Below are 27,827 nucleotides of genomic sequence, written 5' to 3' on the forward strand. Positions count from 1 at the left end.
ATGGTGCTGGTGGTGCAGCATCTCCTCACCGCCCTCGTTCAATTTTTCAGACGGGGCCAGCAGGTCTTCTTGAAGGTGGAGGACTCCGCGCCCGCCTCCGAGGCGCTACAGGTAGGGACGCCGGGGCCCCCTGCCCACTCCCTTCCCCCCCCTGCCCACCGCCCCGCCCGGGGACCGGAGCCGTCTCGCTGAGCCCACTCCCCACCCGGCCCCCGGGGGGTGTTGGGGAGCCCGGTTTTACGCGCTGGTTGGGGGGCAGCGACACTGCTGGGAGAGTTGGGGGGTGGTGGTGAGGGGGGGGGACCCCGGAGGAGCGTCGGCTCCCGGGGAAAAGGGGCTCGGCGCTGCCCGGGGGGGGCAGGAGGAGCGCAGCGGGCGCAGCTGCCCGGCGGGGAAACTGAGGCACGGAGCGGCCGGGGAGCTCCGGGAGAGCGGGGCGGGGGGGTGTCTTCTCCAGGGCCCCCCACGACGGCTAGGGGCGTAGGGAGCCACCTCTGCTCGCCCGCTCTTGCCTTAGCAGGGCAAGGGGGTGTGTGTGGGGGGGGGAGCAGGGCGGCCGTGGGGCCGCTGCTCGGCTCCGTGTGTCCGTCCGGCGCGGCTGTCGGCTGCGGGGAGGTGCGGATCCTGCAGCGCCGGAGGAAATGGGCTGGTCGGGCGGCCCCGGCCCCGGCCCCGGCTCCGGCTCCGGTCCCGGCCCCGGTGCCGGCCCCGCGGGCGCTCAGCGCCGCCCGCAACCGCGCCGAGCCGCGCCGCGCCATGGGCACCCTGCAGGACGCCGTAAGCCCCCCGCCGCCCCGCGGGGAAGGGGTCTGGGGCTCCGGGGGTCTCGGGGTGCCGTGCCTCTTGGGGTGCTGAGGGTCCCACGCGTCCGGCGCTGCCGAGGGTTTGGGGGTCCCCCATGCATTCGGGAGCGCCGAGGGTTTGGGGGTCCCATGCATCCGGGGTGCCAAGGGACGTGAGGGTCCCACGTGTCCGGTGTTGCTGAGGGTTTGGGGGTCCCATGCGTCTCGGGTGCTGAGGTTTTGGGGGTCCACGCGTCTGGGGGTCTGAGGGTGCCTCGCGTCTGGGGGTGCCGGGTCCCTGGCTCTCCTCTGCCCACGTCCAGCTGCTCCACTCTGCTTGTCGCGGGTAGCAGCGAGGTTTGGGCAGGGGGGGCCCAAGGGTGCCCCGAGAGCGCGGCTCTTCTTTCCCCGGCGCGGCTTTGCTGCGGGTGGTCGCTGGCTGCCGAGGCGGGGGGCAGACCCCGTGCCCTGCAGTGGGGCCAGCCCTCCGTGGGTCTGCACCGGGGCGGGGAGCAGGATTGGGCGCCCCCCCCCCACAACAACAACACCGTGCCCTGTGCCCCCCCCGTCTCTTTGCATGGGGTCTGTGTGCATAGGGGGGGCAGGAGGCACCCCCATAGGAGGCGGGTAAGCAGCTGCTCCGTCCTTTGCCCCCCCCGTGCCGTCAGCCACGCCTGAATTTGGGCAAGGGCCGGGTTCAGCGCCCCACTGCCCGCCGAGCGTGCCACGAGGCCGCTGGCATGTCCCACGCCGTCAGCGCAGCACGGCGCTCCGGCCGGGCGGCGGGGACGGGGGAGCGGGGCACTGCGGGTTCGCGGCCCTCTCTGCTGCGGGGTTGCTGGTGCGACACGGGGACCCGCGCGTTTTGCATTAGGAAGAAAAGGGAAGGAAACGATTGACGGGAAATAACCGAAAGCTGCTGACGGAGGGAAAGGAACTGAGCTGGGGCTGGTCTGTGCCGGGGCCTTCGGGCCGTTGGAGAGGGAGCCCAGTTTGCAGCCGCCCGTGGGGGCCCCGTGCTGCTCTGTCGGGGCCAGGGGACCCAAAAAGGAGCCACAAAAAAAACTGATCCTGGGCAGAGCACATCGTTCTTACCCGGGACTGTGTCATCGAGCCGGGGTCCTACGGCTGGGTGGTGCGGGGCCATCTCCTGGGAGAAACCTCGGATGAAAAACCTAAGGCAGAAGCAGCCCCACGTGCAGGGGGTGGTGGGGCTACCTGCAACGCTGGGGTTGCTTTTGCCCACAGCCCCAAACCTTCTGCCCAAACCTCCTTCCCGGCTGGGGCTGACGCATTCCTCAGGGCACCACCGCATGTCCCGGGCACCCAGGAGGTGGAGAGAAGTGGTAAAGTGGGTTGGGAAGCCGATCCGCCTGGAAACTCATTGGGATTGGCCTCCCGTGGTGCCTGATTTGGCCCCGGAGCCCGGTGAAAACTGGGGTGAATTTAGGGCTTGGTGCTTTCCCTACCTCCCCCCTCGGCTGGCGCCGCGGCCGCCCTGCTCCTGCCCGGAGGATGCTCCAGCGAGACGTCTGCGGCTCCGTTTCGGGCCTCCTCCCTCCCGCCTCTCCCCCCCCCTCCACCGCCGCCGCTCCCAGCCTTTCTCCCAGCCACAGGCCCCAGGGCAATTAGTCGCTGACTTGCCCATAAATCCAAGCCTAATTGATAGGTGTTGGCAGCCCGGCGAGCCGCGCCGCCTCTGCTCGGCGAGGGCTCTGCTCCCCCAGCGCCGTGGCCGAGCCGGGGGGTGGCCGGCTCCCCCGTTCGTGCCATCCAAAGCGCTCCCGAAGGGAAAACCCAGCTCCCTGCTCCTCTTTGCCTTGCAGCCGCGTCCTTTAGCTGGCTGAGCCGCCCGCTGCCCCGGCTCCGAAAGCGGGGGCAGGAGACCTCCGAGCCGTGACACTCGTCCCAGCCCGGCTCTGCCGTGATGCTGCCAAACCCGGCTGCATGGCAAGAAGAAAATCCTTCCCGGCGGCTGCCTTTTAGCCGGAGCAGGGGGGGGATTTTCTCATGCCTTCTTGGCTTGGCCAAGTCCCTGCAGATGGATCTGTCCCTCTTCCGCCTAAACGTGGTGCAGGCCGGTGGCCGCATGGAGATGGAGAGCTAGGACACTTGAGGGCACCCAAAAATGGACCCACGCGTCCCCGGCAGCTGAATGAGCCCTGCTCTCCGGGTCCCAAAACAGTCCAGCGGGAGACGGCTCCCAAGAGCTCCCCCAAATTGAATTCCTCCCCAGCCGCAGATGGCCGGGAATTAGATTTTCCCTGATCAATCCGAGGCTCGCAAATGAGCTCCCTAATCACCGCGCAGATTGCATTAGCGTCGGCCGCAGTGCCGGCAGCAGACGTGAGAACAACCGGCTCCCTTCCCCGACTGGTGCTGGGAATCGCGGCCCGGCTCCATGGGTATTGTGGATCACCCCGCCCCGGCGACACCCATGGGTGCCCTGGGCATCCCAGCGGCCGCGGCCAGCGCCGGGTCCCTGCTGGCTGATTTTTGGAGGCAGCTGCCTGCTCGGCCAGCTGAACCTCCGAGCCGCAGACCTTTTGGCAAGCGCTGCTAATCCGCCAGAAGACGTCTAGGAAAGCCGTTGCCATCCCGGCCGGCAGGCACCCATGGGGTGACCCCGGCCACCCCGGCTGCACGAGCTCCCCGTAGCAGCTGGGCTCATAAGCGCGGGTGAAGCAATCGCTATAAATACCTCCATGCCCCGGGGAGGCTAATAATAATAACGGAGCGTTTTCGCTGCGGCGCCTCCGAGCTCTCCGGGCGTGCTGCTTCCCATGGCATCTCCCACTGGGGAGAAGACCGCTCGTGGCTTCGCTGCGCCTCGGAGCCCGGATCGGGCGCCGCCTGCCTCGCACGGCGTCTGCCCGCGGTGCACGTGCCACCGGCGTGGATAACGCCACCGGCTCCGGCGGGGAGGGCAGGGGGGCTTGACAAGCCATTTATCTGCTCCTCGCGATTTGTTTACCGCTGGAATAACAACTTCCTTCCCTTCCCTGCCGGAGGGAGGAGAAGTCCCGAGCCCTTTGCAGCTCCTGCCTTATCAGCCGCTAATTAGCGGCGAGTATTTTTGCCGGCCCGGGGCCCTTGTTCCAAGAAGGCCGCGATGTTCCGGGGGACGGGAAATCCTTGACGAGGCCGGCCGCGGTCCCCAGCGCCGTTTGTCCTCCCGGCAATAGTACATCAACAGGAAGCGGCCTTGACTCGGGCTCCTTTTCATCGGCGGGGGCCGCCCGGCCGGGACGTGTAACGCGGGCAAGGCGACGCGCTGCTGCTTTTCCCCCCTCCCGCAGCCTCCTGCAAGGCTCAGGGAAACGCTTGAACCTGCAAATTTCCACCCAGGGTGAAAAAAAAAAAGGGAAAAAACACCCAGGTGGGAGCGTGCACGTACGGGGCACGGGGGCTCGGCGCGCCCCAGGGTGCTGCGGGCAGGGGCAGGGGCTCTCCTGCGCTGCGAGGCGGGTGCCGGGCTCTCCGCAGCCCTTTGCCCTTCGGCTGGGCTGAATCCCAGTGCAGCCGTAGGCCTGCAGCGCCCTTGGAGCTGGCGTCGAGGCCTTGCCTTTCCTGGAGGTTGTTCCCATGGGCTGCGTGCTTGCATCCGCAGTTGCCAAATCCCTTGGGAGCACCATGCCCGGAGACGTGCGCTGTGCCTGGTTCTGCATGCCGTGCCTGCAGCTGCATGCCGTGCCCGGAGCTGAGCACTGTGCCTGGAGCTGCATGCCGTGCCCGGAGCCGTGCACCGTGCCCAGAGCTGCATGCTGTGCCCAGATCCATGCACGCTGTTCCTGGAGCCATGCACCGTGCCCAGAGCCGTGCACCATGCCTGGATCCACATGTCGTGCCCGGAGCTGTGCACTGTGCCCAGAGCTGCACGCTGTTCCCAGAGCTGTGCACCGTGGCTGGAGCCATGCACCGTGCCCGGATCCGCACACTGTTCCCAGAGCCGTGCACCGTGCCTGGAGCTGTGCACCATGCCTGGATCTGCACGCTGTTCCCAGAGCCGTGCACCGTGCCTGGAGCTGTGCACCATGCCTGGATCTGCACGCTGTTCCCAGAGCCGTGCACCGTGCCTGGAGCCATGCACCGTGCCTGGATCCGCACGCCATGCCCGCCGGCTGCCCTCGCGCAGCTGCCAGCGGTGCCGAGCGCCTCATTTATCTGTTGCAACAGGACCCAGGGCAAAATAACATCAGGAGACCAGAGATATCCCAGAAGTGTTTCCTTCCCGTTTACAGTCATTATCCCGATATAACAGATGAGGTAATTAAGGGGCTGCCTCAGGTTGCAGGCTGTCGCTGCCCGCTTGGATTGAAGCAATGTCGTTCGGGAACCCAAGGCCAGTGCTAGCGGGGCGGCTGTGGGCTCGGGAAGACCCGGGAGGCTCCGTGGGAGTGCGGCTGCAGGCACCGGCTCATCCCGGTGCCTGGTACGGCCAGGGGACCCCCCCGTGCCCGTGCCCGCGCCTGGGCCATGCCGCGAGCTCAGCGTCGCTGAGCCGCCTCCGCTATATTTAACTGCAGCCCGAGGCCGGAGCGGGGGGCAGCGGCGGCCCCCCGGCAGCGCCCGCGGGGACGAGGGGCCCAGCGGCGCGGGCGGCCGCCGGGGGCGAGGATGAGTCACGGCTCGGCGGATATTTTTAACGCCGCCAGATTGCCGGGGAAGCGCGGTGCGGGCTCGGGGAAGGGGAAGGGGGAAGGTGGGGGGGGTCACTCCGCGGCGAGCACACGCCGAGCCCGGCGGTGGCAGGCTGCATCCCGGATCGCCACCGCCGCCGCCGGCGCGGATACAAATGTGATTTGCTTTTGCCTGTCAGCCGAAAGCGTAACAGGATCCAGAGGCTGGAAGCTGAAGCTAAACAAGCTCGGGCTGGAAAGGAGGCCGACGCTTGCTTGGGGCAGAGCCCACCCCGACTCCTCCAGGAAAAGCGAGGGGCGCTTTTCCCGGGATCCGGCCTCCCCTTCCCTTGCTCTGACTGCAAATCCCCGGCCGCCAGCACCCGGGCTTGGCGGTAGGGACCGGCCGAGCTCCTCACCCGCATCCCGAGCTCGGGGACTTTGCACCGGGACGGGGAGCGAGGCGCTCAGTCATGCCCGGGAAAAGCAAGCCAAAGCCTCCGGAGCATCCCTCGGAGCTGCTCCCGGGCCCCGGCACGGCTCTGCGGCATGCCGAGCGCGAAGCCCCGCGCAAGACCTGCTTACTCAGCATCCGCCCGGCCCTGATTCGATTTGGGGCTACTTAGCGCCGGGAGTGAAGTCATCCAGGCCGGCCGGTGTCCGTCCTCATCCCGAATGAAATCGTTCACGCGGGGGCTAATGCACTTTGGCTAATCCGCTTAGGGAATTCATTTAGATCGTTTCCCTCTCATCCCCAGGTAGATAAATCGGCGTTTCGGGGGCTGCAAGCGACGGCGCGGGCCAGCGGCGGGTCAGGGGGAGCCGGGTCGGAGCTCCCCTCTCCCACCCGCCGCTCCGCTTGACCTTGAGCAAGCCGGGGAAAAGCATGCGGCGAAGATAAATGCACCCGGGCTCCGAACAGCTCAAAGGGCTGCGTTTGTCAAGGAATTTACTCGCAGCCTTTATGGAAAAGCTTGGCTGAACGTTCAGCTAGAAAATGATTCATTTCCTAGAGGTTTCTCGGCTCCCCCCCCGCCGCGGGAATGTTGCACGGAGACCGTCGGCCCTGCTGCGAGAATCGAGGCAGCCCGGGCAGGCGCACGGGAAGGAGCCTGCTGTTAAATCCCAGCTCTTTTCCCAGCCCCGCCACGGCTCTGCTCCCCAAGGCGCAGCGAGCACCGGGATCCGGCACCCCGAGGCCGATCCCGGCGGCCCGGCGTGGCGAAACGGGGCACCCAGGTGGTTGTGCTCCGTCCCCCGGGGCGGGCGCGAGAGGCGACTTTCCGGAGAGGAAGCGGAGCGGGATGAGATTCCTGGATTTCATAAACATGCGAGCGCGCCTGGAGGCGGCCGGGGGGGGGGGGCCGGGCGCAGCTGTCCCTGCTGGCGCGCCGTGCAGAGGGGGTGGGAGCCCGGAGCCGGAGCTTTTGGGAGCCGGGAGCCACCGGGATGAGTGGGGAATGAGGGCGATTAAAAGCGCCAGCATCCTGGGGTGGATTTTTGAGTTTTTCCCCCCCAAAAAAAACCCCTGGTAAAGTGGGCGCACGGCTGCTTGGCGGGGGCAGAGCACGGAAATCCCTGTGCTTGGAGCAGCACGTTTGCTCGCTGCAAGGCACCAGCGCTCGGCGGCCCCGCAAGAAGGAGCCTTTCCTGGCTTTTCGGCCCCTTGCCGGGGTGGGGGGAGGCTCAGCGGAGCCCTGCGCTCGCAACGGGCCGCAGGAGCAAAGGGAACGTGGCGTTTTTTCCCCCCGGAAAGGCAGCTCCGCGAACCCCCGGCCCCGGCGCTGCGTCCCGCGTCGTGCTGTGCCAGGGACGCGCTGCTTGCTCGAAGGAGGCGAACAGGCTCATCCATCACGCGGTGGCTCCGTCTTGAAATATTGCGGCGGCTACGGCGCCGGCATTGCGCCAAGCGGGAGCTGGCACAGAGCGCTGGGCCGCGGACGGTGTCCCTAAAATCCCTAAAACCCCCTAAACGAGGGCGTTTGCGCCGAGATGAGACCAGCCTGGTGCAGAAGGGGCAGGGAAGTGGCTGCGCTGGGCCCCAGCTGCATCCAGGGGGATTTTTCCAGGGAGGGAGAGGGAGTTTGCAGCAGCCCAGCTGGGCTGAGGCTGCTCTGCTGCACAGGCAAACTCTGCAAACGGCGTCATGCGAAGCCGCCGCCTGGCCCTGGGGCAGCGCGTTGGGTTAGCGGGGGTCAACGTGGGGAGGGATGTCATCAGAGGCACGAGTGGGCACGGCGCAGTGGCTTCTTTGGGGGCTTGAGGTGAACACCCCTGGGACGGATGCACCCTCCCAGCATCAGGTTGCAGGGCAGAGCCCTCGAGGAGGAGACCAAGCATGGGAAAAGCTCCTGAGATGCCTACAGGGGACATCCAGCCCCCAGGGCGAGCTGGCAGCCCTCAGCACCCAACAGGCTTGCATGCATGGGGACAGGCGGTGTTGTCAGCAAGAGGGACCGGAGCGGGGACTGGAGACCCCCGGGTCTGGTTCAGCCTGGTATTTGGTGGCAGAAGGCTCAACCCTCTGCACCCGGTCCACGGTTGGGCATAGGAGTTGCTCACATCGCTGTGACCTGCATCTCCACGTGTGTCCCACCTGGGCACACTAGATGTGTCCAGGCTATGCTGAGCCACTGCAATATTCTCCCGTGGGTATCAGCCTGGAGAGGGTCACAGCAGGGTCTGGCTTGGGGGCTCTGGAGGGACAGGGATGGGCAGGGAGCTGCTGCTCTGCTCTAGATGGCTGTGAAGGAGCCTCCACAGGTCCTGGACTCATCTGGTGTTGAGAGTCATTGCATGCACCCTGCCCCCATGTCTGGATGGACACCCAGAACTGCTGCCTGCACCCTGCCCCCGTGTGTGGATGGACACCCAGAGCTGCTGCCTGCACCCTGCCCCCATGTCTGGATGGACACCCAGAGCTGCTGCCTGCACCCTGCCCCCATGTCTGGATGGACACCCAGAGCTGCTGCCTGCGCCCTGCCCCCATGTCTGGATGGACACCCAGAGCTGCTGCCTGCACCCTGCCCCCGTGTGTGGATGGACACCCAGAGCTGCTGCCTGCACCCTGCCCCCGTGTGTGGATGGACACCCAGAGCTGCTGCCTGCACCCTGCCCCCATGTCTGGATGGACACCCAGAGCTGCTGCCTGCACCCTGCCCCCATGTCTGGATGGACACCCAGAGCTGCTGGCTGCACCCTGCCCCCATGTCTGGATGGATACCCAGAGCTGCTGCCTGCACCCTGCCCCCATGTCTGGATGGACACCCAGAGCTGCTGCCTGCACCCTGCCCCCATGTCTGGATGGACACCCAGAGCTGCTGGCTGCACCCTGCCCCCATGTCTGGATGGATACCCAGAGCTGCTGCCTGCACCCTGCCCCCATGTCTGGATGGACACCCAGAGCTGCTGCCTGCACCCTGCCCCCATGTCTGGATGGACACCCAGAGCTGCTGCCTGCGCCCTGCCCCCGTGTGTGGATGGATACCCAGAGCTGCTGCCTGCGCCCTGCCTCCATGTCTGGATGGACACCCAGAGCTGTCTCCAGGAGCGTTTTTGGTTCCTCTCCCGGATGCACCCTGTGCTGGGTGCAGGGTCATGGCTGAGCCCATCCTGCAGCCAGCGGGTGGTTAATCGGGGACAAACCACCCCACGGGGAGCCGGTGCCCTAATCCCACCCCGCAGGGGCTGGATTTGCCAGGCTGAGCGTGCCTGGCTCCCGGGACCGGGAAGCGAAGCTGCGGTGGCACCGAGATGGATGGCCCGGGGAGCTCTGCAACGGGGCTCGGCCTCGCCGTAACCGGCTCGTCATTTAAAGGCATTTAATTCCGCTATTCATAACGGCAGCTAATGGGAAATAGTCACAAAAAACCAAGCCCGTCCTCCATAATTGGACAGGGACAATCGAATCACGCCGGCTGGGAACGTGCAGGGATAGCGCCGGGCGCTGCCCGCTCCATGCCTGGCAGCGGGGGGCAGCTTGCAGGATCCCCTGGGAAGCACAGCAGCCCGAGCCCTGCAAATCCCATCTCTGGCACGCCGGGCTTGCACCCCTTCCAAAGCAAAGCTTGCACCCGGATCCGCTCGCTCCCAAGCTGCTCCCGGAGGATGCATGTGGGTGCATGGGAGCAAGGAGGCACCCGTGGTGGGGGGGACACTTTGGCTCCGGCTCCGGCACCGGCGCCTCCCGGCTCTGCAGCTCTCGCCTCGCCTCGGGGGGCTTTTTTTAGCTCCTGCGGCTTTTTCCACCCCCTCCCTCTCCCCCCCGGGCGCCGGCGCCACATTCCCAAGCCTTTTAAAGCAGCTGCCGGGGCCGCCGCGCGCAGCACCTGCCCGTCACCGCGCCGAGCAGCAGGGTGCAAAGGGATGAGCTCGGATCTGCACACCCCCCCACCCCCCGACCCAAATTTGGGGGGGTGGGGGGGGAATTTGCTCCCAGCCGGCGGACAGAGGGACGGATGCCGCGCCGCCGAGGCCTGGCTGTATTCTACAGTGCATGTGTCTCCAGTGTAACTACGCGACTGGAGATACAGCCCTGTCGGAATAACAGCCAGCGCCGCTGTCGTCAGGCGGAGAGGCCCCCGCGGGCTCGCCGGGGGGGGAGGGGGGGGTCACCTCTCGCCGTGCCTTTCGGAGGGGGTTTCGGCGCGCCCCTTCCCAGGGTATCCTGTGATCGGGCTCCTTTTCCTGCCATTTTTCCTCTAGAAACGGTGCCATATCGCGTGCTCCGACGCAGCTGTGGGTCGAGGCTGTTATCGCGGAGAAACGGTGTGAACGAGGCTTTTTTTTTTTGCTTTTTTTTTTTTTTTAAATTCTCGTGTTTCCCTGGCCAAATGCCGGTCTTGGCAGAATTCCCGTAAAATGCCAAAAATGGCGTGGCGAACGCACACAAAGCGGCTCTGCACGTTTCCCGCAACCGCCCCTTGCTTTGCTGGAGAGAGCAGGGGGGGAGACAAGCAGCGAGGCCGTGGGTGCCACGGGTTTTCCCCCCCCCCCCTTTCCCGGTTCGTGCCGTGCAGGAGGTCGGGGTAGGTGCCAGGAGCCTCGGGAAGCCGCCGGCTCCCGCGCCGCTTCCCGCCGTCGGGCTGCCCGTCTCCGATGGGCCCTGCAGGATTTCGCCGAGTAGCGGCTCTTCCATTAAATTCCTCCCGTCCCGCCCTGTAAGTTTATCTTCTCCCCAAGGTGATTTACGGCGGCGGCGGCAGCGTGAGCGAGAGCGCGGCAGGAATTTTCCTCCCCTCGGCCGTTCTCCTGCTGCCGCCGAATGGTGGGTGCCAGCTCTGTTCCAGCAGCCCGGAGCCCCCGAAAGCCCAGGGGAGCTCGGCTTCGGCAGGGCTTTCGGCACCATCTCCCGTGACATCCTGGCGGGCAAGCTGAGGAAGAGTGGGCTGGTGGGGCAGGCAGCGAGGTGGACTGAGAAGGGGCTGAGCGGTGGCCATCAGAGGGACCTGGAGAGGCTGGAGAGGTGGGCGGAGAGGAACCTCATGAAGTTCAACAAAGGCAAGTGCAGGGTCCTGCACCTGGGGAGGAATAACCCAACGCACCAGTACAGGTTGGGGGTTGACCTGCTGGAAAGCAGCTCTGTGGAGAAGGCCCTGGGAGTGCTGGTGGACACCAAGTTAAGCATGAGGCAGCAATGTGGCCTTGTGGCCAAGAAGGCCAGTGGTATCCTGGGGTGCATCAGGAAGAGTGTTGCCAGCAGGTGGAGGGAGGTGATCCTGCCCCTCTCCTCAGCCCTGGTGGGGCAGCTGAGCGGTCCGGGTGCCGGGGTCCTTGGCACGCGCTGGCCAGGAGAAAGGGCCCCCAAGGGTCTCAGCAGCTCGGAAAGGGGCCATGGCTGGGATGTCCGCCGAACCGCTGGCATTCGGGGATGCAAAACCCGGCAAGCGCCTCCCCGCGTGGCGCAGGATCAAAGCCTGCCCCAAGCCGTGCTCGCTGCCGGGGGGCTCCGCGTGCCCGCGCTGCCGGCGGGGTGACACTCGCTATCCGCCGATAAGTCGGTGTGGCGAATCCGCTCAGCAAATCCTGCCGGGGGGCGGCCGGCTCCGCGCTCCTGCCTGGCTCCGCTAGGGCAGACATTGGTGTGGCTAGTGCAGGCATTGGCATGGCTAGTGCAGGCATTGGTGCGGCTAGTGCAGGCATTGATGCGACTAGTGCAGGTACTGGCATGGCTAGTGCAGGCACTGGTGTGGCTAGTGCAGGCACTGGTGTGGCTAGAGCAGGCATTGGTGCGGCTAGTGCAGGCACTGGCATGGCTAGTGCAGGCACTGGTGTGGCTAGTGCAGGCACTGGTGTGGCTAGAGCAGGCATTGGTGTGGCTAGTGGAGGTGCTGGAGTGGCTAGCACTGACTTCGCAGTGGCTCAGGTAGGAACTGGTGTGGCTAATGCAGGCATCGGCATAGCCAGTGCCGGCGTTGGTGTGGCTACTGCAGGCGCTAGCTTGGCTGGTGCGGCTAGTGCCGACACCGGTGTGGCTCCTCTAGGACCTGATGCGGCTAGGGCTGACACTGCTGTGGCTAGTGCGCACATCGGTGTGACTACTGTCAACGCTGGCGTGACTCATTCTGACCCTGGTGTGACTAGTGCAGACCCTGGTGTGGCTAGTGCCAACACTGGTGTGGCTCGCGCAGACACCGGCATGGCTAGCACGGGACCTGGCGTGGCTCACGCAGGCACTGGCACGGCTAGCGGAGGGGCTGGCGTGGCTAGTGGAGGAGCTGGCAGGCTCCCGCCAGCACTGGGGCGGCCCGTGCCATCCCGCAGGGCTGCGGGAGCCGAGCGGCGGCGCTCCGATGGGAACGTCGCGCCTGGGGGCCGCGGCACCGTCCCCTCGGAGCCGGCTCCGCAGCCCCGGGCTTGTGCCGGCTCTCCCTGCTGCCCGTGCCTCAGTTTCCCCTCGCGGTGCCCGTGCCTCAGTTTCCCCTCCTGGCCGCTCGTGCCTCAGTTTCCCCTCCCGGCGGCGGCGCCCCGCTGACGGCGCCCTGTGCTCTCTCCGCAGGATGCGCTGCTGAGCCTGGGGGCCGCGCTGGATGGCACCGGCCTCCGCCGAGCCCTGCGCGATGCCCTCGTCGCCCTGCTGCCCAAAGCGGTACGTGGGGGATGCGGGGTGTGTGGGGGTGTGTGTGGGGGGGCAGTTTGGGGGTGAACCGTGTTTGCTCGCGGAGGGCCACGTGCCTGGGTTTCGCTGGGCGCCCGCGGTGGGACGGTGCCGATGGGTCCCGGCGTGGCCTGCGGCTTTGGGGACGAGCCGCCCGTGAAGCTGCCAGCTCGGCGGCTGCCCCATCCCCAGGTCGCAGTGAGTCCCCACGGGTGCTGGGGACGGGGCAGGTGTGCAGCCCCGCGGTGGCGGCCAGGCCCTCGGGAGCCTTGGCACGGGCATCAGCCGCGCTTTGGGTGCGTGCATGTGTGTGCAAGCGTGTGCAGCTGTGTGCACACAGGTCTGCATGTGGGGTGCATGCATGTGTGTGCAAGCGTGTGCAGGTGTGTGCACACACGTCTGCATGTGGGGCTGCATGCATGTGTGCGCAAGCATGCGCAAGCGTGTGCAGGCATGTACAGGTGGGTGCATGCAGGGTCTGCATGTGGGGTGCATGCATGTATGTGCAAGCATGTACAAGCATGTGCAGGTCTGTGCACGCAGGTTTGCCTGTGGGAGTGCATGCATGTGTTTGCAAGCATGTACAAGCATGTGCACACAGGTCTGCTTGTGGGGTGCATGCATGTGTGTGCAAATGTGTACACGTAGGTCTGCATGTGTGGGGGTGCATGCATGTGTGCATGCATGTGTTGCATAGGTGTGAGTGCATGCATGTGTGTGCAGCTGTGTGCACACAGGTCTGCATGTGGGGCTGCATGCATGTGTGCGCAAGCATGCGCAAGCGTGTGCAGGCATGTACATGTGTGTGCATGCAGGTCTGCATGTGGGGGTACATGCATGTATGTGCAAGCATGTACAAGCATGTGCAGGCATGTGCACACAGGTTTGCATGTGGGAGTGCATGCATGTGTGTGCAGGCATGTGCAAGTGTGTGCACGCAGGTCTGCATGTGGGGTGCATGCATGTGTGTGCAAGTGTGTGCACACAGGTCTGCATGTGGGGGTGCACACATGTGTGTGCAAGCATGTGCATGCAGGTCTGCATGTGAGGGTGCATGCATGTGTGCGCGCATGTGTTGCATAGGTGTGAGTGCATGCGTGTGTGCAAGAGTGTGTGCACGCAGGCCAGCCAGGCTCCCTGGGGCCCCTGCATGGGATGGGGGGGGACCGGGGCTGCCCCGGGGACATGCAGCCCCCCCAAACCCCCTCTCTGCCCTCCCCTCGCCCCATCTGCTCCCCAAGCGCTGCAAACCCTGAGCGGCAGCGCCAGCGCCCTGCTCACAGCATCGACTGGCAGCTCGCGCGCGTCGTCCCCCCCCACAGCCCGCCCGCGCCTCCCCTGCGAGGTCCCAGCTGGCCGGCGCTCTGCCTCAGTTTCCCCCTGCCCTGCTCGCTCCGCTCCCCTTCCAGCCCCGCCGCGCCGGCTCCTCCGCGCGATTTCCTGACGCTCGCGGAAAATTCCCGCTCCCTAACGCGCCGCGCCCGGTATCGATGCTCCTTCCGGGCGTGCGAGCACGCAATTGCTGAACCCCTCCGGCCGGAAAGTCCGCTGAGCCCGTCATTTGTCTGGCGCGAAGGGTTTCGCCAAATCGAGCCCGTGGGATGGGCAGCAGCCGAGGCGGAACGAAAGCGGAGCGCTGGCCCCTGACGCTCCCGCGGCGTCCTAGCGTTCAATCACCGCGGCGCGGTGACACGCGTTATCTCCTGCGTTAGCCGGAGGTAATGGGATTTCGCGGCACGCCGCTGCTGCGAATTAGCCTTTTCCCTGCCGGCTGCTCCTTTGGGGAGGGGGCCGGTGGGTCGGAGCATTGCTGCCGGGTCCTGTTTCACCGGAGCGTCGCGGTCGCCTGCCTCCATCCGTGCTCTGGCCGCGGGCTCCGGATGGGAGGCCTGAGCCGCTGCCTCCCTCCAGGAGCACGTCTACGTCTACCTGCTGGAGGGCGAAACGCGGCTGACGTGCGACGACCCCCCCCATGAGCTGCCGCCCGAGGGCAAGCTCAGGTAAGCTGCTCCGAGGAGCCGGGTCCTGTTCCGCTCCCATCATCCCGCTCCACCGGACGCTGCTCCTTAGCTGCTCCGTGGGGTCTCAGGACCCGTTCGGGGAAGGCAGGAGGGGCGAAAGGGCTGCGATTTATTTCTGCTGTGGCTTCCACCGACCCCAGCGTGAGCCTGCTTGCCCGTGCCTCAGTTTTCCCATCTGCAGAATGGGCACGTTCGCTCCCTGTGCATTCGCTCCCGTTAATTTTCTCCCCGAGAAGGACATCGCCCATCGCTGCACAAGGCCACTGGCGCCCACGCGCCGCTTTGATCGCCCGGCACAAGGCCGCGGCGGCGGCGCTTGCAGGGGTGCAGGCGTGGGGCCGGGGAGGAGAGCAGGGGGGCAAAGCCCCCGGAAACATGGGGGCCGGGCCAGGCCCACGCAGCGGGAATGGCAAAAGCAGGAGGAGCACCCACACCCTGCACACATGCACGCATGCTCCTCCTGCCCAGCCTTGTGTGCACGTGCACACACGCACGTCCTCTGGCTTTGCGTGCATGCACACACACACACACGCACACAGCCCCTGTGCATGTGCACACATGCACATTGTGTCTGGCCATGCACGCATGCGGTCACACACACACACACCATGCACAGGTGCTCATGTGCACCCTGCCTGCCCATGCATGCATGCTCACACACATGCGCGCGCACACACACACACCCTCCATGCACAGGCGCTCACGCACACCCTGCCTGCCTGTGCATGCACACACACACACGCGCATGCACACCATGCACCCATGCTCATACACACCCTGCCTGCCCATGCATGCATACGTGCATGCACACACACACACGTCCCTCCATGCACAGGCGCTCATGCACACCCTGCTTGCCCATGCACGCGTGCACACATGTGCATGCACACACACACATGCACACCATGCACAGGCGCTCACACACACCCTGCCTGCCTGTGCATGCACACACACACATGCACACACACACACACACACACACACGCACACGCGCGCACACACACACACAAACACACACACACACACACCCCGTGTGCACAGGCGCTGGCCCCGCATCGGCACCGACAACCTCATGCCGGGGGACCAAAGCCGCGCACGGGGCCGGTCGCGATGCTGCCAGCACGGGGGCCTGGCCCGGCTGCGGGGCTGCTCCGGGCGGGAGAGGGAGAAGCGCGGATGCGCCGCCCCGGGCAGGATGGCGGTGGGGCGGCCGCGGCAGAGCCGGGGGGGGGGTGCGCCGGGGTGCTTCTTTCCTTAAAGGCTCTCCCCGCAGAGATGCCGTGCGGAGGCAGAAGCGGCTCGAGTGCGGGGGGCTGCCGCTCGCCGAGCTCCCGGGGAGGCAGCTGGGACCCCTGGCAGCGCCCCTGGCCCCCGGCACGCAAGGTGGGCGCCGCCGCGCCGAGGGGCACCGGGGGACCTGGGGGGGGGGGACGGGGACGGATGGGTATGAGCCTGGATGGATGGGCGGGCTTAGGGGTGGGTGGACAGATGGATGGACTTAGGGGTGGGTGGGCGGATGGATGGGTGGGTGGGCTTGGAGATGTGTGGGTGGGTGGATGGGTGGATGGATGGATGGACTCACATAGGAGTGGGTGGGTGGATGGGTGGATGGGTGGATGGGTGGATGGATGCATGGATGCATGGATGCATGGATGCATGGGCTCAGAGGTGGGTGGATGGATGGGTGGATGGATGAGTGGGTGAATGTATGGACACACATGGGGTGGGTGGGTGGACAGATGGACTTAGGGGTGGGTGGGTGGATGGATGGATGGATGGATGGGTGGATGAATGGATGGATGGGTGGGTGAATGTATGGACACAGGGGTAGGTGGGTGGGTAGATGGATGGGTGGACAGATGGATGGGCGGGCTTGGAGGTAGGTGGATGGATGGGTGGGTGGATGGATCAGTGGATGGATGGATGGGTGGGTTGGTGGGTGGATGGATGGATGGGTGGGTGGATGGATGGGTGGGTGGATGGATCAGTGGATGGGTGGATGGGTGGGTTGGTGGGTGAATGGATGGATCAGTGGATGGGTGGGTCGGTGGGTGGATGGGTGGGTGGATGGATCAGTGGATGGATGGATGGGTGGGTTGATGGGTGGATGGATGGATCAGTGGATGGGTGGGTCGGTGGGTGGATGGGTGGGTGGATGGATGGGTCGGTGGGTGGATGGGTCGGTGGGTGGATGGGGTATGAGAGGGCATACGGGTAGGTGGGTGGCTGGCTGGCTGGGGACGAGAGGGCATATAGGTGGGTGGACGGTTGCTTGCATGGAGGGGTGAGGGATGGGTGGGCATAAGGGTTGGCGGGTGGATGGGTGGATGGGTGGGTGGGGGATGAGAGGGCACATCAGTGGGTGGGTGGATGGATGGGGGTGAGAGGGCACATCAGTGGGTGGATGGATGGATGGATGGGTGGGAGGGTGGGTGAGGGACGGGTGGGTGTGAGGGTGAGTGGGCAGCTGGACTGACGGACACGTGGGGGACAAGTAGGCACGGAGATGGGTGGGCATGGGGCAGGTGGGCAGAGGTGGATGCGCGGGTGTGGGACGGGCGGGTGGACGGAGCACGAGCTGCGGGATGAGGGGACGGACGGAAGGACGGGCTGATGGAGGGACGGATGTGGTGGGGGGGAGGTGGACACACGGGGGGACGAGGGAGAGGGGCAGGTGAGCGGGCAGACGGACGGACGGACGGGGGGGGGACGGCGGTGCTGCGGCGCCCACTCACGCCTGCCCCCCGCTCCCCCCCCGGCTCGCAGTGCTCGTCGTGCCGCTGGTGGACAAGGACAGCGGGGCCGTGGTGTGCGTCATCCTGGTGAGCGCCGGGTCCCCGTGGCCACCCCGGGGGGGCTGGACAGGGGACAGAGGGTGGGTGGCAGAGCCCGGACGCCTGGGCCCTCACGGCATGTGTCCCCCCCCCCCCCCCCCCCCACAGGTGCACTGCGGCCCCCTGAGCGAGGCGGACGAGCAGAACCTGCGCGCGCTGGAGAGACACGTGAGTGACGCTCGGCCGCCGCCGAGTCCCCGAGCCGGACGCCGCGCCGGCCCCGGGGACCCCCCCAGCACGGCACGTCGGGGGGGGACCCGCTGACGGGGGGCGCCTTGCAGACCCTGGTGGCGTACCGGCGCGTGCGGGCCCTGCAGAAGCTGCAGCCCTGGCCCCAGGTGAGCCTCTCCACCAGCTCCTCCCAGACCTCGCTGGCCAAGGAGAAGGCGGCCACCAGCAGCTACAGCGAGCTGGACTGCAAGATCCTGCAGCTCTGCGGTGAGGGCAGCGGCGCGGCGTGGCGCGGCGCGGTGGGCGCCCGAGGGACCCCGCGCTCACGGTTGTCCCCCCCCCCCCCCTTCGGCCCTCCCGCAGGCGAGCTGTACGACCTGGACGCCGCCTCGCTCCAGCTCAAGGTCATCAACTACGTGAGTAGCCGGGCGGGTTCCCCCTGCTCAACCCCGGGGGGCATCACCCGAGCGCCGCGCTGGCCCTTGGCCTGCTCCTCCTGGAGGTCCCGTCCTCCCGGAGGCCATCCCGGGGTTGGGGGGGGGCTGGTTTGCACCGGGACACAATGTTGTGCGGGACACACCTGGAATCTCCATTTTGCTAAAAAAAAAAAAAAAAGCAAAGAACCCCCTCAAGCATCAGCTGCACAACCATCAGTAGCGTCCAGGGTGAATAGCCTTGTCGTAGCCATCAGTAGTCTCCAGAGTTAACGGCCTCGCCCACACCTTGCAAACCCAGAGCTATAAACACAACCTAGCTACGGGTCCTCCTCTTGCTCTCTAGCATTCTCTACACAACCATCAGTAGTGTCCAGAGTGAATTGCCTTGTCATAGCCATCAGTAGTCTCCAGAGTTAACGGCCTCACCCTCACCTTGCAAACCCAGAGATATAGACACAGCCTAGTTATCTTGACCCTACGGGTCCTCCTCTTGCTCTCTAGCATTCTCTACACAACCATCAGTAGTGTCCAGAGTGAACACCCTTGCCCTAACCATCAGTAGTCTCCAGAGTTAACCCGCTCAGCCAGGAGGGAGCCCTCTGCGGCGCGCGCGGGTGCCCTGCGCAAGGCAGGCAGAGGGCGGGCAGGACACTGCCCTCGCAAGGGCCTCTCGGGGCGGCGGGCCGGCGCGCCGACCACCGGCTGGCGCTAACCGCGGCGCCGCTCCGCAGCTGAAGCAGGAGACCCAGTCGCTGTGCTGCTGCCTGCTGCTCGTCTCGGAGGACAACCACCAGCTCTTCTGCCAGGTGGGGAGCGCGGGGCCGGGCCGCGGGGCCGGGGCGGGCGCAGGGGGGTCGGCCGCGACGCTCACGGCCCCCACCCCCCGCCGCCACCCTCTCTTCCAGGTGGTGGGCGACCGCGTCCTCGAGGAGGAGATCAGCTTTTCCGTAAGGCGCCGCAGCGGCCGGCTCCGCACCGCGGCGCGACGGGCAGGGTCGGGCCTGGGGGAGCCCGCGCCGGGGGGGGACGGGGACCCACGTGTGCATGGTGACAACCACCCCCGGGGGACGGGGACCCATGTGTGCATGGTGACAGCCACCCCCGGGGGACGGGGACCCACGTGTGCATGGTGATGGACGCCCCCAGGGGACGGGGACCCACGTGTGCATGGTGATGGACGCCCCCAGGGGACGGGGACCCACGTGTGCACGGGCACCCATCTGCATCCAGACTCCGCATCCTGGCTCCCGAGCCGCTGGGCCACCTCCGCCGGGTGCTGCTGGCCCCTGGGGTGGCCCCACGTGGCCGCGTCCCCGTCCCCCCCACCCTCCTCGGGGCAACGCTCCGGGGACCCTTCAGCCGGCTCCTCTGTGCCCCCGCAGCTCACCTTCGGGCGCCTGGGGCAGGTCGTGGAGGACAAGAAGCCCATCACCCTGCAGGACATCAGCGTGGTGGGTGCCCGCAGGTCCCACTGCCCGGCCAGCGAAGCCCACTCTGCGGCGCCCCATGGCCCTCACACCCCATGGTCCTGGTGCCCCACAGCCCTGGTGCCCCCTGGTCCCCACACCCCATGGTCCTGGTGCCCCACAGCCCTGGTGCCCCATGGTCCCCACACCTCATGGTCCTGGTGCCCCACAGCCCTGGTGCCCCCTGGTCCCAACACCCCATGGTCTTGGTGCTCCACAGCCCTGGTGCCCCATGGTCCCCACACCCCATGGTCCTGGTGCCCCACAGCCCTGGTGCCCCCTGGTCCCCACACCCCATGGTCATGGTGCCCCACAGCCCTGGTGCCCCCTGGTCCTCACACCCCATGGTCCTGGTGCCCCACAGTCCTGGTGCCCCCTGGTCCCCACACCCCATGGCCATGGTGCCCCTCAGCCCTGGCACCCAATGGCCCTGCCACTCCACAACCCCAGTGCCTTGGGGCCCCAGCGCCCCACAGCCTTGGCACCCCACAGCCCCACCACCCCATGGCTCCTGCACCCCATAGCCCCGGTGCCCCATGGCCCTGGCACCCCACAGTCCCAGCACCCCACAGTCCTAGCACCCCACAGCCCCAGCACCCTGCAGCCCCAGCACCCCCTGATCCCAGTGCCCCACAGCCCCAACACCCCGTGGTCCTGACACCCCATGGCCCCAGCACCCCATGGTCCTGGCACCCCACGGCCCCAGCACCCCATGGCCCTGGCGCCCCACAACACAACCGCGCTCGCCCTTCTCCCCGCAGGAGGAGCACAAGCAGCTGAACAACATGCTGGGCTTCGAGGTCACCTCCATGCTCTGCGTCCCCGTCACCAGCCGGGCCACCGCGCAGGTGGTGGCCTTGGCCTGCGCCTTCAACAAGCTGGGTGGCGAGAGGTGAGTGGGGTGGGGGGGGCACGTGGGGGGGTCCAGCCCTGGAGCCCTGCGCTGAGCTGGTCCCGCACCCCATGGCTCTCATCCCACAGCTACACGGAGACGGACGAGCACAAGATCCAGCACTGCTTCTGCTACACCTCCACGGTGCTCACCAGCACGCTGGCCTTCCAGAAGGAGCAGAAGCTCAAGTGCGAGTGCCAGGTGAGAGCCGAGCGGGTGCCACCACCGTTCCCCTGCTAACGAGGTGCCGGCGGCAGCGGGGATGTCACCTCGGTGTCCAGCCCCATCAGCTCCCTTGGGTTGTCCCCGTCCTCCTTCCAGCAGCGAAGAGGTTTGGCATGCGATGCAGGAGCCCGGACGCCGGGTTGGCACCCTGGCATGGACCTCTCCCAGCCCATCGCAGCCCACCTGCCCCGCTCCAGCCATCTTCCCCCCCCTTGGGTCCCCAGCCATGCCGTTTGCTAACAGTGTCCCCTCTGTCCCCACCAGGCCCTGCTGCAGGTGGCGAAGAACCTGTTCACGCACTTGGGTAGGTGGCTCGGTCCCTCCCTGTCCCCTGCTGCCTCTCGGGACATCACGGGGCCAGGACCTGTCGCCTGCCTCCGGCCTGGGGGAAACCTGGTCCTGGGGGGGGTTGGGGACGTGCGCACACACTCGTGCATGTGCACACACCACGTTGCATGCACTCGTGCAAGCCTGCACGCCCACGCACACTGGTTGCATGCACTTGTGCACGCCTGCACGCCCACGCACACTGGTTGCATGAGCACGGAGCATCGCATGCGCTTGGAAACACGCGTGCATGCCCGCATGCTGTTGCATACGTGCACACACAGCCGCAGCTTGCACCGCACACGCAAGTGCAGCGTTGCTTTACATACCTTGCTGCACACTCACACGTGCTGTACCGCAAACACGCACACGCACGCACACACAGGCATGCTCTGAGAACCCGCCACTTCATCCCATGGGTGAGCGGGGCGATGCCGGCAGCGGGAGGCTCCCTGCCCGCAGCTCCGTAGCGCAGAGCCCCAGCGCTGCTCAGCACACGCCCCAAGCCCCGCCGCTGACGGCTTTTCTCCCCGCCGCAGACGACGTGTCCGTTCTGCTCCAGGAGATCATCACGGAAGCCCGAAACCTCAGCAACGCCGAGATGTGAGTGGCTCCCGGTGCGGGCGTTGCGGACAGCGGGGGGTCGGGGCCGGGCGTCACAGTGGGGCGAGGGGCCGGGATGCAGCGTGCTGCGAGTAGCCACGGCCTCTCTTGCAGATGCTCCGTGTTCCTGCTGGACCGGCTCAGCCACGAGCTCGTGGCCAAGGTGTTTGACGGCGGCGTGGTGGACGACGAGGTGAGTTGGGTGCAGGTAGCTCTGGGGACGAGACGCGGGGTGACGCCGGGCGTTCAGGGAGGGATCCTGCCCTGCGTGGGGCCACCCTGACCCCGGTGCCTCCCCCTGCCCACAGAGCTACGAGATCCGCATCCCCGCGGACCAGGGCATCGCCGGGCACGTGGCCACCACCGGCAAGATCCTCAACATCAAGGACGCCTACTCCCACCCGCTCTTCTACCGCGGCGTGGACGACAGCACCGGCTTCCGCACCAGGAACATCCTCTGCTTCCCCATCAAGAACGAGAACCAGGGTGAGTCGGGGCCAGGGCGTTTGGCCCCATCCGGGTCGCTGCAGGGGGGGGCTTGGGGGCCGGGGTGGTCCCTCTGACCGTCCCGCTCTGCTCCCAGAGGTCATTGGCGTTGCAGAGCTGGTCAACAAGATCAACGGGCCCTGGTTCAGCAAGTTTGATGAGGATCTGGCCACTGCCTTCTCCATCTACTGCGGCATCAGCATTGCCCACGTAAGTGCTGGGGACACCCCTGGCTCCCCTCTGCTCCCACCCGGGTGGGCAATGGGGAGAGGAGAGACCATCTCCGTCCCAGGTGATGGGGAGAGGAGAGCCCATCTCCATCACAGGTAGGCAATGGGGAAAGGAGAACCCATCTCCGTTGCGGGCAGGCAATGGGGAGAGGAGAGCCCATCTTCATCCAAGATGATGGGGAGAGGAGAGCCCATCTCCATCGAGGGTAGGCAATGGGGAGAGGAGAGCCTGTCTCCATCCTGGGCAATGGGGAGAGAAGAGCCCATCTCCATCCTGGGCAATGGGGAGAGGAGAGCCCATCTCCATCCCAGGTGATGGGGAGAGGAGAGCCCATCTCCATCGAGGGTTGGCAATGGGGAGAGGAGAGCCTGTCTCCATCCTGGGCAATGGGGAGAGAAGAGCCCATCTCCATCCCAGGTGATGGGGAGAGGAGAGCCCATCTCCGGAGGGGGCTCCGGTGGGCCAGCCCCGCTCCCGGCCGTGCTCACACCTTGCTCCTGCCCCGGCAGTCCCTGCTCTACAAGAAGGTGAACGAGGCGCAGTACCGCAGCCACCTGGCCAACGAGATGATGATGTACCACATGAAGGTGAGCTGCTGCGGTGGGCCAGGACCGGCACCGGGATGTGGACCGGGACCCGGAGGGGGTGGGCAAGTGGCTCCCACACGAACTGGTGAGCTGGCTTGTGCTCCAGCCCAGGGATGGGCGCATCTCAGGGGATGTAGGTGGACACCAAGCGACCAGGGCTCTCTGGGTCAGCTTCAAACCAGCCAAAACCCAAAGGGAGGTTTTGGGGCTGAAATGGCCCAGGAGCAGCTCTGCAGGCCGCTGGTGAAGGCTCTCGCCCCGTCCCGCAGGTCTCCGACGACGAATACACCAAACTGCTCAGCGAGGGCATCCAGCCCGTGTCGACCATCGACCCCAACTTCGCCAGCTTCACCTACACGCCGCGCTCGCTGCCCGAGGACGACACCTCCATGGTGAGTGCTGGTGGCCCGGGGCTGGGTGAGGAGGGGCGCCCGGCTCCGCCACAGTCCCCCGCGTGCCCTTGGTCATGTCACCTATCTCAGCCTGGGCGGCATGGAGAACGGGGTGCCGGGGGAGCCGCGGCAGTTGGGCCAGCCACCACGGCCAAGGCACCTCCCTGCCTGCCGGGCGGGACCCCTGGTCCCTGAGTTGTCACCCCTGTGCACGTTGTCCCCTCCGCAGGCCATCCTGAGCATGCTGCAGGACATGAACTTCATCAACACCTACAAGATGGACCGCCAGACGCTCACCCGGTGGGTGGCCCCGGCCGCGCTGCACGGGGACCGGCCGGCCGGGATGCTGGTGGGAAGGGGACCGGGCGGTGAGCCCCGGCCCGGGACATGTTGCCCGCTGCTCTGGGCTGCAGGCGAGGGCTCTGGGGGCCCCTCTGCGGCCAGGTTGGGGTCATGGTTGTTCCTCACGGTGTATGTCCCCAAGGGCACTTGCTGATGGCATAGGAGGGAATCAGGACGCCCAAATCCCCTTCCTTGCTCTGCCACTGACTTGCTGCACGGCCTTGAGCATGTCCCATCGCCCCGTGCCTCAGTTTCCCCCCGAATATCTGGGTTGTGCACCTGCGTGCACTGAGCGTGCTACACCGCCGACGTGCTCGCAGGTCCATGGCTGAGCGGGGAGGGCCATGCGCCCTGGGGGGGGGTCCCCGTGGTCCCCGTGTCCCCTTCCTCACCGCCAACCCTGCCGCGGCCAGGTTCTGCCTGATGGTGAAGAAGGGCTACCGCGACCCGCCGTACCACAACTGGATGCACGCCTTCTCCGTCTCCCACTTCTGCTACCTGCTCTACAAGAACCTCGAGCTGGTCAACTACCTGGAGTAAGGTCCCCCCCCCCCTCCGTCCTCATCCTCGGCCCGGCCCCCCTGCCGCGGCCCCCGCTCAGACCTCTCTCCCTCTGCCCCCCACCCAGAGACATCGAGATCTTTGCCCTGTTCATCTCCTGCATGTGCCACGACCTGGACCACAGAGGCACCAACAACTCCTTCCAGGTGGCTTCGGTGAGCGCTGGCCGCGGGAAGGGAGGGGACGCCGCGAGCCCTGGGGATGGGCTGGCCGGGACGGACGTCCGTGCAGGTGTGTGGGGGGTGTCGGGGCAGGGTTGCGCGCTGACCCCGGCCGCTCTGTCCTCGTCCTGCAGAAATCCGTCCTGGCGGCACTGTACAGCTCGGAGGGCTCCGTCATGGAGGTGAGGGCAGGAGGGGACCCGGAGCATCGGTCCTCCTTCCCCGGCGGGGCGGGTGGTGGGCGGCCACACTGGGTGGATGTGGGGGTGGGGGGATCCTGGCGGGCTCCGCGTCTCCGGCCGCATCCCGCACGGCCGCCGGCTCCCACAGCCCCTCTTCTCCCGCAGAGGCATCACTTCGCTCAGGCCATCGCCATCCTCAACAGCCAAGGCTGCAACATCTTCGACCACTTCTCCCGCAAGGTGGGTTCCCTCGAGCGTCCTCGCCGGGCCGGCCGGAGCCGTTGGCGCGGGATGTCCCCCCCCCCGCCCCCGGACCCCCCACGTCGGATGCATCCCCCCGTGCATCGCGCAACAGCATGCAAAAGCCCAGCGCCGTCGTAGCTGCTCTGCACGTCACCGCCATCAGGGCAGGGTCCCCGAACGGACCCCCCCGGTGGGGACGCCCCGCTCCGGCTCCGCTTCCCGCCCGGCACGGCGCAGCGGGCTCCTCGAGGAGCCGCTCACGCCGTCCGTGCCGCCTGCCCCCGCAGGACTACCAGCGCATGCTGGACCTCATGAGGGACATCATCCTGGCCACGGACCTGGCCCACCACCTGCGGATCTTCAAGGACCTCCAGAAAATGGCAGAAGGTGAAGCTGGGCATCGCTGCCGCCTCCGGGTCTCCGCGATCCTCGCGGGCAGCGGGTCCGCGGGGCGGGCTGACCTCAGGGCTGGGAAGCGGCACAGCGGGTCCCGGCTGTCCCCAAAGCCCTCGTGCGGGCGGTGAGGGACGGAGCGGTCTGTGGGACCCTTTCCCCCACCCAAACTGTCCCCTCCGCTCGCCCGGCAGTCGGCTACGACCCCAAGAACAAGCAGCACCACAGCCTGCTGCTGTGCCTGCTCATGACGTCCTGCGACCTCTCGGACCAGACCAAGGGCTGGAAGACCACCAGGAAGATCGCGGTGAGCACCACGCCGTGGGGCGCCCTGGCCCGCCGTGGGCTGCCCCCCGTGGTGTCCCCACGTCCCCACGGTGCTCCGGGGCCGGCACGCGGCGGCCCCCGGCGCTGATGTCCTCTCCCCCGCAGGAGCTCATCTACAAGGAGTTCTTCTCCCAGGGAGATCTGGTAGGTAGCGAGGTGGCCCGGGGGGGTCCCCGCTCCCCGTCTCGGCTGCAGCCGCAGCGTTGGGGTGCTCGGGGCACATCCCGAGCGGGGCGGGTGGCTGCGGACGCGGACCTGACCCCCTCCGTGCCGGCGCCGCAGGAGAAGGCCATGGGCAACCGCCCGCTGGAGATGATGGACCGGGAGAAAGCCTACATCCCCGAGCTGCAGATCAGCTTCATGGAGCACATCGCGATGCCCATCTACAAGTGAGTGCCCCGGCGGGGGTCCCCGCGCTGCGCCCGCGCGTCCCCTGTCCTCTCGCGCCAGCCCCGCGCTCCCCGGAGCAGTCCCGGGCCCCCCAGCACGGCTCCCTCCTGCCCCGGGGTTTGGGGTCTTTGTGGGTGTCTGCAGCAGCGTGGGTGCAAGGGTGCTGCCGCAGCGTGGGTGATGCAGCCACACGGGTGCAAGGGTGCTGCCGCAGCATGGGTGCTGCAGCAGTGTGGCTGCAAGGGGTGCTGCGGCTGCATGGGTGCAAAGGGTGCTGCAGCCGCATGGGTGCTGCAGCCACATGGGTGCAAGGGGTGCTGCAGCCACATGGGTGCAAGGGGTGCTGCGGCTGCATGGGTACAAGGGGTGCTGCGGCTGCATGGGTGCAAGGGGTGCTGCGGCCACATGGGTGCAAGGGGTGCTGCAGCCGCATGGGTGCAAGGGGTGCTGCGGCTGCATGGGCGCAAAGGGTGCTGCAGCCACATGGGTGCAAGGGGTGCTGCGGCTGCATGGGTGCAAGGGGTGCTGCGGCTGCATGGGTGCAAAGGGTGCTGCAGCCACATGGGTGCAAGGGGTGCTGCAGCCACATGGGCGCAAAGGGTGCTGCACCCACATGGGTGCTGCGGCTGCATGGGTGCAAGGGGTGCTGCGGCTGCATGGGTGCAAAGGGTGCTGCAGCCACATGGGTGCAAGGGGTGCTGCAGCCACATGGGCGCAAGGGGCACTGCAGCCACATGGGTGCAAGGGGCACTGCAGCCACATGGGTGCAAGGGGCGCTGCAGCAGCATGGGTGCTGCAGCTGCATGGGTGCAAAGGGTGCTGTTGCAGCATGGGTGCAAGGGGTGCTGCCGCGGCTGCGCGGGGGCCATCCCACCCCACCTCGGCACCCCCCTTCGCCCCCCCCCACCCTGCTTCCCCAGTGCCGGGGACAACCCCCTTCCCTTCGCCCATCCCGCATCCCGCAGCGCCGGGGCATCGCCCGCTCCAAGGGGAAGCTCCCGGGGCGGGGGGGGGACACGGAGCCGGGCACGGGGGAGCAGTGGCACCTGACGGGGTGCCCCCCCCGTGCCGCAGGCTGCTGCAGGACCTCTTCCCCAAGGCCGCCGAGCTCTACGAGCGGGTGGCCAGCAACCGGGAGCAGTGGACCAAGGTGTCGCACAAATTCACCATCCGCGGCCTGCCCAGCAACAATTCCCTGGACTTCCTGGACGAGGAATACGACCCGCGGGCTCCCGGCATGCCGGGGCTCCAGCTGAACGGCTGCCTGGACGCCGAGGGGCACCGGGAGTCGGGGGCCGAGTGAGGGTGGGGGCGGCGGTGGGGAGGGGGGGCGAGACGGACGCCGAGGAGGAGCGCCGGACCCCCCCCCCCCCCGGATCCCCCCCATTTTTTTTCCTCCCGCGCCGGCGGATGGGGCGGCACGTTTGGGGAAATCCTTATTTATAGGGTGAGGTCTTCGCCCCCCCCACCCCGGCACCAACGGCCCGTCCTTCCTCGTTCCGGTCGCCGTGTCCCCCCCACACCCAACTCGGGGCAAAATTATTCAGGTTTCTCCTCCATCCCGCGGCGGCGGTTGCTCTTTCCGGGCTGCTTTTTGCCCGATCCCCCCCGGCGCAGCCGTGGTCTCCCCGTTCCCAACCTGGGTGTTTTTGGGGAATACGGAGGGGGGGGTTAAGGTGGGGGATATGTGCTTTAAGCTGCCTTAAGGCTGCCGTGCGCGCCGGTGCCATGTCCCCACGCGGCGGGGGGGGGGGACACCTCCGCTCGGCTGGGCTCCGGTGGGCTCGGAAATAGCGGTTGGGCTTTCGTTCCCACCGGACCGTCCCCCAAAATTAGGATGTGGGGTGGCGTGTGGCCTCCTCGCTCTGCACCGAGACGGAGACCCCAAAGCCCTCGGCGCCCTCCGAGGGTCCGGGCACGGATCACGGCTTCGTCCTGCGAGGAGGCGGCGGAAGAGAGGAGCCGGGAGCTAGAGAAGCAGGATGAGTCCGGCTAGAGGATGCAAGAGGGCACCCGGGGCCACCCGGCGCGAGGCCGCGGTGGGGACAGCCGTCACCCG

At 67.0% G+C, this 27,827-nt stretch overlaps 1 protein-coding gene across 1 annotated transcript; it reads left to right on the top strand.

The window, feature by feature from the left end:
• On the top strand, window positions 1-27,074 carry PDE2A (phosphodiesterase 2A). Its single transcript, XM_067289596.1, has 30 exons — window positions 1-111; window positions 12,399-12,488; window positions 14,409-14,497; window positions 15,792-15,901; window positions 17,285-17,340; window positions 17,461-17,520; window positions 17,634-17,790; window positions 17,887-17,939; window positions 18,692-18,766; window positions 18,866-18,907; window positions 19,343-19,411; window positions 20,188-20,318; window positions 20,408-20,519; window positions 20,808-20,847; window positions 21,410-21,473; window positions 21,588-21,666; window positions 21,782-21,959; window positions 22,057-22,169; window positions 22,700-22,777; window positions 23,047-23,169; window positions 23,399-23,469; window positions 23,925-24,047; window positions 24,140-24,227; window positions 24,368-24,415; window positions 24,581-24,655; window positions 24,946-25,045; window positions 25,246-25,358; window positions 25,484-25,522; window positions 25,661-25,767; window positions 26,843-27,074. Exons 1-30 carry the CDS (start codon window positions 1-3, stop codon window positions 27,069-27,071), a joined length of 2,823 nt encoding a protein of 940 aa, XP_067145697.1. The 3' UTR covers window positions 27,072-27,074.
• Window positions 27,075-27,827: the final 753 nt, after the last annotated feature.

Source organism: Apteryx mantelli, chromosome 1 (genome assembly GCF_036417845.1).
Source record: "Apteryx mantelli isolate bAptMan1 chromosome 1, bAptMan1.hap1, whole genome shotgun sequence".
Classification (NCBI taxonomy): domain Eukaryota; kingdom Metazoa; phylum Chordata; class Aves; order Apterygiformes; family Apterygidae; genus Apteryx; species Apteryx mantelli.

Coding starts and splice junctions, on each gene's coding strand:
- PDE2A (XM_067289596.1), top strand. CDS start 1: ATGGTGCTGGTGGTGCAGCATCTCCTCACCGCCCTCGTTCAATTTTTC. Junction 24,656..24,945: donor TCGACCACTTCTCCCGCAAG/GTGGGTTCCCTC, acceptor CTGCCCCCGCAG/GACTACCAGCGCATGCTGGA. Junction 25,523..25,660: donor TCTTCTCCCAGGGAGATCTG/GTAGGTAGCGAG, acceptor CCGGCGCCGCAG/GAGAAGGCCATGGGCAACCG.